Source organism: Bactrocera latifrons, unplaced genomic scaffold, assembly GCF_001853355.1.
Source record: "Bactrocera latifrons isolate USDA-ARS-PBARC rearing strain unplaced genomic scaffold, ASM185335v1 scaffold_501, whole genome shotgun sequence".
Lineage (NCBI taxonomy): Eukaryota > Metazoa > Arthropoda > Insecta > Diptera > Tephritidae > Bactrocera > Bactrocera latifrons.
The window spans coordinates 96,003-112,517 of NW_017537159.1; the positions used below are offsets into that span (position 1 = coordinate 96,003).

The 16,515-nt window shown below is 37.7% G+C and overlaps 1 protein-coding gene across 1 annotated transcript in view; it reads right to left on the reverse strand.

Annotated features, from left to right (window-relative positions):
• LOC108973835 (xaa-Pro aminopeptidase 1) overlaps positions 1 to 16,515 on the reverse strand; it is a 114,857-nt gene that overhangs the window by 59,149 nt on the left and 39,193 nt on the right. The window contains exon 2 of the mRNA XM_018941335.1: positions 9,923 to 10,123. Within this exon, the coding sequence (XP_018796880.1) occupies positions 9,923 to 10,123 (201 nt within the window). The remainder of the gene's footprint in view (positions 1 to 9,922; positions 10,124 to 16,515) is intronic.

The following is a 16,515-nucleotide window of genomic DNA, read 5'->3' on the forward strand; positions in this document are numbered from 1 at the left end:
ATCGGTCAATGTGTCAGATATACAATGTAAATTCAGACAGAATTCTTTCCTGACAATAGTAATTCTGTGTATAAAAAAAAAAAAAAAAAAAGTAATTTTATTTGAGTAATCTCAATGAGTAATCTCAATGAAAATTACAGAATATGTTTTGTTCACAAGATTGTATCTATAAAATTTATTTGTAAATTTGCATATGGCCATTGACCCCGTACCACTAAAGAATCGGTTTGCATGCTTTGTGAACAATTTGCTAAAAGCGCGCTAAGAAGACCACTTTTAGAGATTAATAGTGCCGTAAACAAACTTTCAATATTAGGTTTTTGAGAAGCTCATAAACTTCACCTGCCACCATATACTTGTACATTTATAAGGCAATCATCGCAATACGATTTATGTTTTTATATCCCACCCCATTGATAAAAAGCGAGAACAAACATTAAATTAATTACACTGTGGAACATTTTTGGGATTATTGTCTGGGGGGTAAGAAATTCCCATTCAGTCAAGTCAACCAAAAAAAAAAAAAAACACAAAAGGCTTGTTGGGAAAGCATAATTCTAACAACAACGATATTTCTGTCGCAAGGATGTTAAGAGCATTCTCGAAAATTGTTTTTTTATTATTTTTTTTCAATTTTTTTTTATGTTTGTTTTTGCCATGTTAATGTTACAACAAAGCGAAAAACCATCAAGATAAGGAAAAAATTTTAAAGGTCATAAAAAAAACTGACACATACGAACGCCAAACCTTTTGAGGGTTTTACTATACTGACCTAGAACTTCACTCTGACTTGGAATTTCTCACCCCCCAGATTAGCTGTGTTTTTATATATATCACTAGACTCTGTAATCAAATTAAAATACCGCTTCACCCTGACTTGGAATTTCTCACCCCCCCGATTAGCTGTGTTTTTATATATATCACTAGACTCTGTAATCAAATTAAAATACCGCTTTTATATATCTTTAGCAAAACTTCGCCACTTCAACAACCTGACAACTACAAATTTCGCTAAGAGATTGATTCTGAGAATTATCGTCGATTCTATTTAGCATTTTTGTCATAATACTCATAGTTTAATTACTACTAATACTTGAAGATTAATATAATAAAAAATTAAATAAAAGCAAAATTTATTTTGCCACAGTAGTTTTATTAAAAATATATACAGTACCTAATAAATGTATATCTAATGTGCGAAATTTTGGAATAGTGAGGATCTTCAAATTGTGATATTATTGAATTAAAGGACAAAAATCGATGTGAAGCGGTGTACTCCACGGGGAAGTGAATATTTTGCCTGGTATTACACATAATTGCATAATGCATGTATTTCAGCGTACTGCTGGTGTAGTAGCCGAAGGCGCAGCAATAATCGCTGTAAGAACTGATTTTTGTTTTAAAAGAAATTTGTATTTTACGACGACGACTCATTGTTATAGTAAACAAGAATATGTTTGCTTTTATTAATTGTATTACCGGTCATTTGCAATTTCTTATTTTATCGGTTTAGTATGCCGACAATTTATTATATGCCTTTTCACTATTAACGGCAATTACTCACACTTTTTTATTCTCGGCTTATGACTGGATGCAACTGGCTGTGATAGAATGGATACTCCTTAGCGCTAATCGTGTTAGAACTACGAAATTAGATGGATCTTACGAGAGTAGCTGTGAATAGAGAACGGCTTCGATTCGTAAATTAGAGAATTCTTCATAATTCATTTGCAGTTTTTTACATCTGATTACCTTAATCATCAATATGAGGAGCGCCTATGTAGATGCGGTAAGAGCGACCTTTCCTTTTTGTAAGTCGAGGCGCGTCACACTATCGCATAGGGAATAAAGTGATCCTTAACATTATTTTCTGATTGGCCTATAAACTTGAAAATTATTGGACAATATTATATGATAGGTGTAGATTTTTCGACTTTTTGTCATCCTGCGGCGTCGAAAAGTTACATAGGAATGATAGAAAATGGTCGAAGAAAGTTATCTTTTGAGGAAGATTTAAGAATTCTGAGAAGAACGCGTTTAAAGACTGGAGTTGCTATGTTACCCACTTTGTTCCCTTTCTACAAGAGACGCTGTAGCGACCATAATAATTTGAATTTCGATTTCAAAATCTTARAAAATGTTTATTATAGTGTATACTATTCGATAATGCCAAAAAATCGAGATTTCGAAAATTTCACACTGAGACGATCCCTTCATTATGGGGAAAATTTCCCATCTCTCCAATTTTTCTTAATTGTGAATTAAGATGTTGGTTTGAGGTTTCCTCAACTTGAGCTGACAAGGTTCGGTAACTAGTCTACTTTGTGTTTCGCTGTGGAGCGTTTGAGCTTTTTGTGCCTTTGACCAACATGGTGTCTTTTGTCAATTGTTAAAATTTTGGTTTTCGGGATTTGCTTTTGCAATTAAACATGTGGTTCTTTTTGTATAAGCCTTTTTTGGGGTCAGATGCAAAGTCTGCTGTATTGAAGCATTGAGTGATGTCTTTTATGAAAATATGAGCCATTAATTTAGCTTTAGTTATTTTTATATGTATGCAGATATGACACTCAATTTTTGCAAAGTCTTTTTGACCTGACAAAATTATTTCGTTCGTTAACTTTTAAAATATTATTTCTCCCAAGATATAAGTTTATGGCCCTTGTGCATAGTTCGCATGACTTGTTTTTTTTTTTTCTGTTCGGATATGAACGATTGCGTTTTGGGAAAGCTTTTGTTTCTACTAACTTGGGCTCTATTCTATTTTGGTCGTGTTTAATGTTCTCAGTTTTGACTATTTTTCTATGTCATATTGCGTAGTTAGAACGTCCTTCATTCATTGTCACGTTGGGTATTTTCTACTTAATGAGACGGATTGCTCCCACGAAAGAAACGATTTTTCTGGTAATCCTGCGGTGCATATGTGTACCAGACTAGGGTCCCTAACAAACAATTTGAAACAATGGATTCTAGTTTGATGACTTTTGCACTTAGCTTTTAGAGCTACCCAAGCCAAACTGAAATTATTCTCCTTTAATTCGAACTGTTTTACTATGCCTACTTGACCTTTTGTTTTGCATTGAAAGTGATATAATTTTTGTGTTTTTGATAGTCTTGGATGATTGATGTAAACAGCAATTCTTCATAACCTCCATAAAAKGTGTAGGTGATTCATGTGAGCACCTCGAAGTGGATGCCTGCACTTGCCTTTTGATTGTCTWTTTGTCGCAGCTCTATTCTCGGATGTGGAGTAGACGCAATCGCTTTTATTAGCTTTAATTGATCAGAGATAAAGCTTTCTAAGCAGTTTTCGTATATTGCGTACGACGATGATTTACAATTTTGTGGTAGATCTGAATCGTCAGAATCTACCCTGACGTCATGAGCCGCTTGGAGGCGAGTCCAAAAGTTTTTAAGATCTTGAGTTTTTATTTCTAATAACGATTTAGTTTTCTTGCGAAAGATTTATGGTCCTTTGCGCGTTGACAACGGCGAAGAATATCGCATCCGATGGAACGATGAGCTGTATGAGATATATGACGACATTGACATAGTTCAGCGAATTAAAAGACAGCTTCTACGCTGGCTAGGTCATKTTGTCCRRATGGACGAAAACACTCCAGCTCTGAAAGCATTCGACGCAGTACCCGCCGGGRGAAGCAGAGGAAGRGGAAGACCTCCACTCCTTTGGAAGGACCAGGTGGAGAAGGAGCTGGCTACGCTTGGAATATCCAATTGGCGCCACGTAGCGAAAAGAAGAAACGACTGGCGCGCTGTTGTTAACTCGGCTATAATCGCGTAAGCGGTGTCTACGCGAATTAAGAAGAAGAAGAAGGACAACCATTCGGAGTGATGTACTATGATAACAAATATTACTTCACTAACTCACATTCTTGTGGTCAAAAGGGATCTAGAGCAAAGGATAACAATGGAAAAGTCTGCATTATTTGTGAGGATGTGTATATGAAACAGATGAGCCTAATGTGATAGAAATACTGCAGAATATTGAGCTAATAACGGCAGCGTCTGAAATGATTACTTCTCAACAAGATGTACCTAATCAACYAATGTGGAAGATGAAATACAGGTTTCACGAAACCTTAACGAAATTACCCGCAAAACGAAAGACAACATCGTTAATATTGGACATGAACTGAAAGCAATTTGCCTGGTACTTCTTGTTTCCTTACGGAAAAAGCGGGTTCAAAGAACAAATGCCTGTAAATATTACAGCGTTAGACTACTTTCAGTTCAGAATTTTTGTAAGTGACACAAGATTTCAAAGTAACGAGTATCTATTTTATGCCTTATCCTTCTTTGAATATTATAGAATCGAAAGCATTATATAAGCATGTGGCAAAAAAAAATTGTAATCCAGAAAGAACAATAGAATTTTTATGTAAAAAATTTAAGAGGTTCGGCAGCTAATTGGAGATCTGCTCTGAATGAACTACTATCTCAAATCATATGTTGAGGACCTCGAACGTACTTTGTAACATTTAACTCAACTGGCTGGACCAACGAAAGGCTTTGTTAATAGCCGATGATAGTTCTGATGTTGATCCCACTACTCCTTTTTTTATAATGAAATTTATAAAAACTAATGATTATGTGTTTGGCGGAAAGGTGAAGGATCATTCGTGGTGGGTGGAATTCCAGAATCGGGGCATTCCTCACCCTCATATTGTAATTTGGATCAAAAACATCCCAAGTATGACTCAGAAGACGGGATCGTAATTGTTGCTGTAGAATCCCTCCAGAGGAAGAAGACCCAGAGCTTCATAAATTAGTTAARAAATGTCAAATTTATTCAAAAACAAAACTTCTATAAAATGCCGATTCAACTTTCCACGCCAAGAATGTGACGAGACACGAATTGTGTCACATTCTTCAGAHGATTTTCTTCGTAACGGAGGTAAAATTTGTTTACTTAAGCGTCGAAAGGAAGATGCTTGGGTAAATAATTACCACYCAGAGTTGCTAAGACTGTGGACAGGCAACATAGATATTCAGCCATGAGGATCAAACGAAGCGATAGTGTACTATATAACAAAGTATCTATCGAAAGCAGAATCTGCAGGTATAGACTCTGAAATTGCGCAGCCAGTACAGCAAATTCAACGCGAAGAAACTGATATTTCACGTAAACTCTTCTGCATAAGATTCTTCATGAACGACAAGTAAAGTTGCAGAGTGTGCATATAGACTTTGCCATATCCGGGTACGGGACAGTTCTCGAAGCTGCATTTTGCTGAACAGCGTTACAGAGTATTGGAATTCAACAGAAACGGGCACGCAACCATTCTATCCGAAAAAAGTAAGCGAAACTGAGAAAAGTGTTGATCACGACGCGTATGAAGAATATCGAAACACACGTCGTCCCCTCATTACGCTATTAGATAAGAGCAAAATGGTTGTGAGAAAGGTTCCCGCAGTTGTTAGGGTGTCATATTTTATAGCAAGATCAGATCCCGACAACTTATTCTACAGCTTACTTCTTCAATATATGCCTWATCGTTTGGAAACTGAATTACTTGAAGGTTTCGTTAATGCAAAAGAGGAGCTTTTACATCGAGAGAATTGTTTGAAGGAAATTAGTAGGTATATGCGCCAATTTCGAGAGCGTGACCAACAGCTTGAAAATGCATTCAATCAGATACATGCATTTTAAATTTTAGAACAGCCAGAGATTATAAATCCTGAAGTTATAGAAGAAAAATTACCGGACACAGAAATGAGCAATAATCAATTTCAAAGMGCACAGCACGCTAAGCTATTGTTCAAAAACAATTGTTTATTGTCATTACAGAGAGTATTAAAAATCAACTTAATGGTGATATTAAACGAGAGAAAATTTTCGTCAYAGGTGGAGCAGGCACCGGAAAAACTTTTCTCTTTAATGTATTGAAAAACYAAGTTAACCGATGTTATGGAAACTTGGTCGTGAAAGTTGGTGCTCTTACTGGAGTTACAGCACATTTGGTCGGTGGACCAGTGGTCGGCATGAGAGCATCTGTCACTGTKTTGGTGAGCACGAAAAAAAGTAGCCCAGTGAGAAATTAGAATTAAAATGAAGTAAACTTTATAAGCAAAATAATAAGTTAATTATTGTTCAATAAAATTTGAAAATTAAATATGTTTTCACTACGTTGGAGCAAAAATATATCAAAAAAACTAAAAGCTATATATAAATAAACGATTATTCAAATCTCAGAGCAAATAATAAACAGATAAATAAGAAGTTCTGCAGTTCTCGAAATGAAGGGAATAATTTATATATATAATAAAACTAATTGTTTAATGTTATATCTTTAACACATTTATCTATATCAATCTTTTTATGACAATTTCTTCCTAAAATAATATTTTTTAAATGGGTTGAAGAAACTTTATTGCGTTGTTTGGAACAAATAAATTTTAAATCTGAAAAAATTTGTTCACATTTATAGGTAGAGAGAAAAAATTATAAACATTTTCGTTCTTTTCCATCTAAACATACACATAGTATTATATAATGGAAATTAACAAAATGTGTTTTAAGGATATATTCCCTATTATCTTTAAAAGACTTGGAACATAAAAGGCATTGCATGGCACCAAAGGCATTTAGAATCATAAAATATTTCTCGCAGGGAATATTTGGCTTGCGCTATAGTCTTGCGCGATGTTAATTCGTTGCTGGCTCGACAACGACTGAACGATAAAGCGTAAGCGTACGTGTGAAGTTAGTTTGCAAAAGTTTGCTATGAAATGCCGACCACTGATCTACACTACCCATTCTGTTGAAACTACCAGTACAAAAAGATGCCGGCGTTTACAAGGTTGAATAAAAATTAAACTTTTCTCAAAAAACTACATTTTTTATGAACACTATTGCCTCGCCCCTGGTGGGGATAGAGGATAGGTTGAGGGCTTTTCAAGCTATCTAACCGATGCAATTTCTTTGGGACGCGCCAGTTATGGCAAAATGTTGAGTATCTGTTCATAGACGAAATTTCTATGGTGCCTTRTAAAATGCTATGCATTATCGACTCTCGCGAAAACCAAAGGTACAGGAACTTGTTTTGGTGGTATACATATATGTCTTACTCTTTGGTGATCTAATGCAGTTACCACCTGTCTGAAGACATCAAGTACTTCAAGAGCCAGAACATATGAAACCCGCTACACACCTTTGGCGACAATTCCACCTGGTTGAACTCCAACAAAACATGCGTTAACAAGAAGATACGACGTTTATAGATGTGCTTCATGCTTTAAGAGTTGGAAAGTTGACGTCGAAGCATCTTGAAGTTTTCCTTGGACAAGTGCCAACAGATACCACTGATGAATTATATGTTGAGGAAGCTTTAAGGATTTACCCTACTAACGACCAAGTTATTATACATAATGAAAAAGTTCTGAAGAGTTTTTAAGATAAAGGGACTATTATTTAATAAATTAAAGCACAAGACCAACTTATTGACGCTACACGAAATTTAGATGATACGGACTTAAATACTGTAATACCTAATGAATCAATAAAACAGGAGGTCTTCCTAATGTATTGAAAATATTCATTGGAGCAAAAGTGATGTTAAGGTCGAACATTGACGTGTCAAAAGGTTTAGTGAATGGTAATATGGGCTTTGTTACAGAAATTATCTGGTCAAATTTTTGCAGGGACCAAGTATATGCAGAAGACATCCCGTCAGTACGTATTAATTTCGGCTCAGATGACAAACACGAAATTAAGCCAAGATCGATACAATATCCAACAAAATACAGCTATGGAATTGCTGAGAGACGAATGTTGCCARTAATACTGGGTTGGGCGTCGACCGTTGTTTGCTGCCAGAGTTTAAAAAAACTAAAAAACACGCTCCTAAAGCATATCAAACTAAAAAGTGAAAAATAATTATTTGTATAAACTAACAATAATAATGAAGGAAAAATTCCTGCATTATTGTGAGCAAAGCGTGGGGTGGTTTGTGACAAATTTTTCATATATCGAGCATTCCAAGCTATTTTCACAGCAATGCAGGAATTTTTCACATATAAAAGGCAAGCCTTGTACAAGGGTAGCGATGGCAACATTGCTGCTTTTTGTAAATTATTAGAAAAACCTGGCACACCTAAAAGTTGGAAAATCCTGTTTCGAAACATTGGTTCCACAATGTATATACGTGCCTCTAGTAAGGGATATTAAAGAGGCCTCCATTGAAAGTCGTGGACAAGTGGATCTTCTACTAAAACCATAACCACTCTCCATAGGTTTGAATGAGGATAGTAATACTATCCAACATAACCAAGAAACCCTATCGGCAACCGCTACCTAGTGCTGACTCGGATCTCGGTCTTCCCAATGAGGCTAAGGTGGTAAAAGGCTGTGGCTTCTAATTCCTCCCTACAATCTCGCGACAACTTGGCATATGGTGAGTCTTGAAGACCCCGGCAATGAAGACAATTTTAGACAACTGTTAAAAAAAGTACGAAGAAGCAGTGAACGACTAGCACTGTAAAAGACAGTAAAGGCTAAAGGATATTGAATATAGTAAGAATATTCTGAACCCACGACATCAAATTAAATCTTCTTTGAGATTATTAATATAATCTTTCTTATATACCGCTAAAAAAAAGTTAAATCCAAAGAAAATGGGTTTTACTATGCATGTGTTCGTTAAAGGACTTGAAAAAACATCCGTTATTAATCCGAAGTGCGGTTTTTTGACATATTCGGTGTTTTGATATATGCGTCCGCTAGAGGCGATGCGTAATTTACGAACGAAAGAGAGAATCGAAAAAGGTCGAGCTGTACCTTGGCGTCTATCATCATATTGTTAAATGTCGGAATGTTAGGTTCGTTGGTGAAAATGTTGAGGTCCAGTATGTATTCCTTCATTAAATTAGTAAATATGAACACATGTCACCGGTTCCAATGCCCGACGTCGACGTGTAATCATCAGTTTAAGATGTAATGACAATTTCCTGTGCTCGTTGAGAGAGTTTAAAAATGTAAAATAATAGAGGGAAAGGAACAATAGTAAGAAACCAGTAGCAGCAAAGATTCCCTTGCTATAACTAAACATTAAGTTATTAGTGTAGTGAAAGCTGATTCTGTAAGCTTCATTAAATTTAACGAAGCTAATTGAACCCGAAGGGCCTAAATTCCTATTTACCTGGCTGGCTTTACTTTGTATTATACCATCGCTACCGATGGTAATATCCCGCGAGCTATTACAAGTCCCCTTAATTCTGCGGCAGTGTACTGAGCATAATATCGAATTGCTAGATGGTTACCACTTAGCAGCGCACCTACCTGTATGTTCGATAACATGTGACTATCGGGGGTATATATTCAATATTTAAAACCGCCTTACCGGATAGCTAGGCCGTAACATTCTATGGTAGTATTCCTGCAGTCTTTGCGGCCTTGTCAAAATCGATGCAATATGATGGCTAGGCTGTCACCATTATTTCACTCGCACTCTTTACGTGAGGCGTCGAAACAAATACGATTTCGAACATCTGAACGGCTATTTAACTTGGTGTCTTAGACCACAGATCTTTCTGCTCTCATAAAACCAACTATCTCCTCCTTAATCTGTAGACCGTTGCATATAAATTTTAAAATTTTGAACAGTGTTTAAGGGTTTGACTTATCATCTCTTTGGACACGTGGAAATCCATTAATATCCTCAGGAAAATATAAAGCAACCCAGCTAGTCAGAGTTGCTTTATATATTTATCAATCCAAATAGATCATCGAAATAAAAGACTTTAGCCACTTAAAATTCGGTTGAATTCCAGTATCATAAAACTTGGGAATTGACTTTGTTGTAATATAAGTATGTCTCTGGCAGGACATTTAATATTTGAGAAAGTCATATAAACTACAGGCAATTTTAGATATAATACTAACATCTATAAGAGAATAGCTACTTACATGCAATTTCATCCAAAGCTGTTATCACCAACGCACAAGCCTTCCTGTCAGACATTTTATTTTTAACGTCTTTCCATTTATCTGCAACTGTTACCCCTGAGAATTTTTGTTTTAAGGACAGGATAGGATTTGGCTTTCTGTTTGGTTGTTCTTTCCAAATGAGATCAACCAAATTTTCTTCAATGGGCAATAATGTGCAATCTAAAATATAACAAATTGAATTGAATCGAGTATTGAGCATCTTGAAACTCTGAGCTTAAGTGAATGTCTCATTAAAATTAAATATAGTATTGATTATTATAAAGTAATACGTATAGTGTTAAAGTCTGAACGTCCAAGGTTTATGGTAGCAAAATTTCTCCATTGCAAAAGAAAAACCCTAGTAGAAAAAATKATTAAGGAAAAACACACTAAACAACTAGAAGAATTATACATAAATCGAGTATTTAAACAACCAATAGTTCCAACACAGTTACTTAAATTATCTGAAAGCAAGTTAAAGAGCCACACAGATCTTCTGAGTTATACAGGTTTCAACTTTATTCGTAAGGATCGCGGTGATGTTGATCTCGAAATATTTAATATAAACAGTTACAAGTTGCTCTATTGGATATTACGTAAACCTAAGTGCGTTACTTCGAGGTGAAACCGTGTGTTACTATGCGACTTTAACGCGCATTATGATCTTTGTAATTCTTAGCTGTCTGATGGGGGTGAAGCTGGCGGATCAGATAGGCGATTCGAGAAGTGGGTCAGCTTCACAGAATTTACCGAGAACACATTCACCGCCCTACCCATTCCGATAGACGTAATTATTAGCGGAAGAAAATTTCGCAAAGTGATCGCATCTGCTAACGCTAAGGAATCGCGGACCTCCGCCCCAATTTCCAAGACGAAGATGCTGTTCTACCAAGTTTTCGTCCACTTTTATCCATTTTAGGCGAAAAGATTCACTGTTATCAATAAAACATGCTCTATCATTTTCATTAAGATAAATCACATGTTGGCCGATATATGCCGTATAAAGGATGGTATATGAATGCGAAGCGAAGTATTGACCCTACTTAACCCATTTTTGACACATAGACATACCATTGTCAGAAGAGGATTATCACAGAATTTCGTTTATATATCTCACCCATTAAACGATATTTGCAGTAAAAATTAAACTATAGGTACTGGGTTCCAAATATTCAGTAACTGGGGGCTTGAACAGTTTTTTTGGATGTGGGATCTGAGAAGAATTATTGGTAGACACCGGTCCGGCGGGTCTCTCATAGTCCAGTTTTTACCCCTGCTACTATTAAGTCTTTTCATACCACTTCTATTTATCGTAGTAGTGTTAGTTTTAGTAGTTGTTAATAGTACCGTTGCATGGGGAATATATGACATTATCTTCCGCTTTCATCCATTTTTATATTGTCGGTAGGGCTGCATAAAGTTGTTGTGTTTTGATTCTTTACGCTTGGCCATGATGATTCATAGCATCCGTAGCGAATGACTCGCGGTGCGCTCCGTTTACGGTATGCGCTGGTACGCGCTACCTATTATCGAGGTGGACTCGTATGGTATGTTGTCCGGTGCTGGCTCATCATCACCAGATGCATCATCGTTTACTTCAGTTCCAAGCGGTTGACCCCTTTTTTTAGTTGCTGGTGTGTTCCATTCAACGAAGTCAGCGAGACACTTCTCTTCAAGTTCACTCGGCCGTTCTGCGACTCATTAGTTGGCGAAGCAGGTACTATGCGGTCTCCTGCGATGACATTTCTACWGTATTAAGGAACTTAACGCCGAGTTGTTTCATAATCTCCAAATACTTCTTCTCGGGATTCTGTTCTTGCATTTCAATAAGTTCTTGGTGCAGGTTACTAATGCCGCGGTTTGACCTATTGACGTATTCCACAACATAAGCCGCGCAACTGTACTCTTCCAATATAAAATGAAATTACTTTTAGCGCAATCCACAGGTTGAAGGTATTATTATAAATTTCACTTAAGTCGCGCTTGAACACCACGGTTGGATGACGCAACGTTGCTCTGATTGTATCTAAGTAATGCGCCATTGTTAGGTTGTTATCAACTAGAAACTCGGCGAGCATCTCGTAGATCTTTTCTTCTAACAACTTGCGTAACTTAGTGGCTCTTGTCTATAACCCGTTTTTGCGTTTTTGCGTCCATCGTCCTTGGGCAACATCAGCAGCACTCTAGTCTTCGGCCAATATGGTATGCCGAATCGGCAACTAGTTTCTCCGCCCTGCGTACACGTAAAAGTACGTTTATGGACTTGATTCGCATACAACTCAACTCGTTGCGACTCACTGAGCAGAGATCAGTCAAGAGTTGGATAGTCTTTGGCATGTTTTCAGAGTTTTTTTCCTGTGGATCGTTCTCGAGCATGATCATATGGACTACCGCGGTGCTGGAACTCAATACGAAGAAAGTAATCGAGTGGTAAGGACCGAATGGGTTGTATGTCATTTTCGCATCAACATAATTGTATCGACCAACTTGTTGAAATACACGCAACAGGTTAACGGATCTTCATTAACAAGATGGCTCCGCTGAGATCGATTCAAGTTGACTAAAGGCTCTTCGAAACGAATATCTTTGAATGAGTCGCTAAGGTCATGTAGTATTTTCAGCAGTTTCGGCCACTTGATCTCGTTAGTACTGATAGTAAAAAATAAATAAAAGTTGGTGTTCCAAGTTGGCGCAACATTGCAAATAGGTCCTTTTTGCGAGCCATCCAATATTGAATGGTAAGTTTCGGTCCTCAAGCATCTTGCGTGTCATTGACTCAGTCTGCTTTATACAACGAAACATGTTGTAAATACCTGCGACAACGCGGATACGAAGCATCTTCATGGCCATGTAGAAAACAAGATCCGGAGTTGCACCGCGTCGATCATTACGTCGAATCTCGCTGGTTGCCATCATGTACGGAGTCACCCACACGATGAAAGATAGTTCCTCGCCGTAAACATCATATATTATATTGATCGGAGATGAGTTCTGTCCCGGAGCAATATCCAAACATTGTTCCTCATTCCATAGCAAAGTATGTTGTCGAGCCAGCAGGATTTCTGATTCTGGGAAAAGTTGATGTCGACAAACTCAATCTGAAATTCAAGCCCGATATAGTTATCCATATCTTTGTCAAACACACCCCAGTTGATCTTTACGTCATAGTGTTTGTACAGCCGTTGGTTTGCCAAATAACGCAGCCAGGCCTTGATAACTGATCGATTTATGAATAAGTTTCTTTTTTAAGTTGACATTAAAAGCAAAATCGTTGTCTATCCGCCTCGGTAATTGCTGCAACATGTTGTTTACATCGAGAGGTACATTGATTACCTGACCGACTATACCATAGTTACCTTCTTAGCGTAATCGACGAATTTGCCTAAATGGTAACCGCGGTTAAATCAATCGAATGCTGATCGGGTCAAGCAGCGGCAGTCCGCTCGGATTTGGAGGATAACGAAAACCGTTTGAGAGCGGCAGCGTTGGGATTTTATTAGCATCTATACATTTGCGACAGGTACTGCATAAGCGAAATTCCATCACATTTTCATCTGGTAATTTTGTTTGAAGGAAAGAAATGTTGCGATGTTTCACTTTCTTTAAGTCTCTTTCGAATCAAAGTCGAGCACAAACACTGCAAGATAAACCAAACGGATTGGCTTCGAATWCCGTTTTGAAGCTTTTGTATTGCATTATTTCACTTCTACTGATATTGACATCTCTCAGTTCCGTGGCAGATCCAATATATATATCGATCGTCTGTTCATTCGTTACATCCATAAGTATAGGTACTCCAGTTTAGAGGTACTCGAGATGTCGGCGGCAGCAGCTTTGCGACGTTCCTGAAACCGTCTCGCTCTCTCTCCGCCGGACATTGGGGTACCTATGCGTGGCCCATAACCCCCTCTTTGTAACGATAGACGTAATTTATATTTCTGGCTGGCTCTTGCACGAGCTGAGGCCGACATAGCAAAATTTTATATGTTTATTATCACTTTCTGGTTATTTTAAATATAAATAATGTTCAAATTACACTTATTTTTGTATAAATCAATCGTTTTAAATAAACTTGACAAACACACGTCGTATGCCTCCCCCGCCGCCCCGCCGACCCCGACACGAACTCAATGTCATAACAGCGAGCTGACTATATAAGCGAAATATTCACACCAACATAGGATGATATAGACCTTTTCATTACGTTTCACTTTTTAAACCTGGTATCCGTATGTTTCGGGGACGTTTCACGTCAAAAACACACGCTCTAAAAAGATCAAACCACCCTCGGATGAGAGACCTATTGATGACGACCATGGCAAACATRTTAAGGATTACGATTTAAGGGCATGCACCTGGAATGTCTGGTCCCTTAATTGAGATAGCGCCGCTACCTAACTGTTGATGCCATCATAGGAATAAAGGCTGACATCACCGCCGTCCAAGAAGCGCGATAGACACGAAAACACGAAAAGTACGAGGCGGGTTAGTCCTTGTGGCATTTGCTTACAATGGTCATATAAAGGAGCGCAAATTCGGTGTTCCTGGTGAAAGAGAGACTACGTCACCGAGTCCTGGCATTCACCCCGATGAATGAACATCTAGCCACAATCCGCACCATAGCGAAGTTCTTCAACATACCGCTTATTTGCGCCAATGCTCTCCTACGATGTGACCAAAGATGTCTTTTATGAGCGCTTTGACCTATGAGAACTGCCCCTGCCTCGATGTCAATATCGTGCTTGGCGACTTTAACGCCAGGAAAGGCAAGGAAGGTATCTTTTGTACAACGGTCGGAAAATTCAGCCTCCATTATGAAATATCTCCAAATAGGTTGAGGCGGATCGACTTTGCCAGGGACCGAAATATGGTTATCTGTAGTACTAGATACAACCGGTTCGAGCTGGGGAAGCTCGGATACCAATCAGAGAGTCCAGTCGCTTTTCGAACTAATTATTGATGAAGACCTTTTTATACGTAAAAGGCGTAACTCACCCACGGCAATCAGGGAAGTGGCCCCGACCTCACCATAACCTCAAACGCGATGGGACTTTGGATGTTAGACTGGAATGTTCTAGATGGCTACTCATTATCTGACCATTGGAGCGTGGCGTCCAGCTACAAAACCCTATAGGGACTACGGAAAAACGAGCTGTGGCCGATACTGCAGGAATCTCCGACTCTCGTCCTAACAATTCCCACAACACCCATTACTACTTTACCGGAGTTGACCCGGATTTTATCCGTCCAAGAGCTGTTATTTCAGATCTAACGCCGATTACACCGTTGCTTTACAGAATACTACCCGAACATAGGTACCCTAGTTTCCCAGCCGAAGCAGCCGTCATGATGACCAGGTTGAAATTCAATTCAATGGTCATGCCTCTTCGGCCAAGAAGAAGTACATATTTGTCTACTTATCGATTAGTATAAAGATAAAAAAATAAGTTGCAGTTTGATTAGAAATACGAAAAGACCTTTTCGACTACACAATTTGTATGTACACAGTATACCTCACAATTCTTTTCATAATGCAATATTTAAGTATTGTGTTCTTTTATGAGTAAATTCAGTATTGTATTTCAGTTTAATTTTTTGTTTTTTTTTTGCGGATGGTTCTTGTTTATGTGAAAGCAACAGTTATTTGAATGTGACATATATAAAACTGACAACGTAAAGTAAAATCGGTAAATTTTGCATTCACTCAAAACTGTTCGGAGAATCTAAAAGATACCAAACACTTTTCTTATATTGTTTAATTTTTGCTGCTCTTAAAGTTGACGAACCAGATAGTTACAAGTGATTCGCGTAGTTGGTGACATCGCATCCAATAGAAAATGTTTTACCAATGCTGCCGAATTATTTTGCAAGTGAAAATATAATACAATTAGTTTATTATAATTTCCGTAAAGGTAAATCAGCAAAAAAATTGAAATGTGAGAACAGTGTAGAATATCACAAATCGCACAGAAAAAGAAAAACAGTTGGTGTCGCAACAACCTAGTAGATAGTCGAAAAAGCTTACATCAAGGAGAGAAAAATTGAATATAAAACCAATTGACAATTAGCCGCAGTAGTCTTAGCATGTTAACAAAATATTTGAAGAAACGCCTGTACAAGTAAGCCTTGGAACCTTGCAAAAAGTTCTTTTAAAGCACAAATATTATTCAGGAAGTGCAAGATAATTTACTACTATTACCATTACTACCGCAAATTAACATTGAAAAACTTTTGCTCCAACTCACATTTCATACCAAATGGTATAATGGAAAGATGTAGTTTTTGTGATCAGGCAAAAATAATGCTATACTACAGGGATGGACCTCCAAGAGTTTTGGGAAAGTCAGTTACMGGCCTACAAAACAGGAACTTTATTCCAACAACAGCCTCGGATGAGAGACCCCAATTTTGATGACGTCCATGGCAAACGAAATAAGGACTACGAATTGAGGGAACGCACCTGGAATGTTCGGTCCCTTAATTGGTAAGGTGCCGCTGCCCAGCTGGTTGATGTCCTCGTAAAAATAAAGGCTGACATCACCGCCGTCCAAGAAATGCGATGGACGGGACAA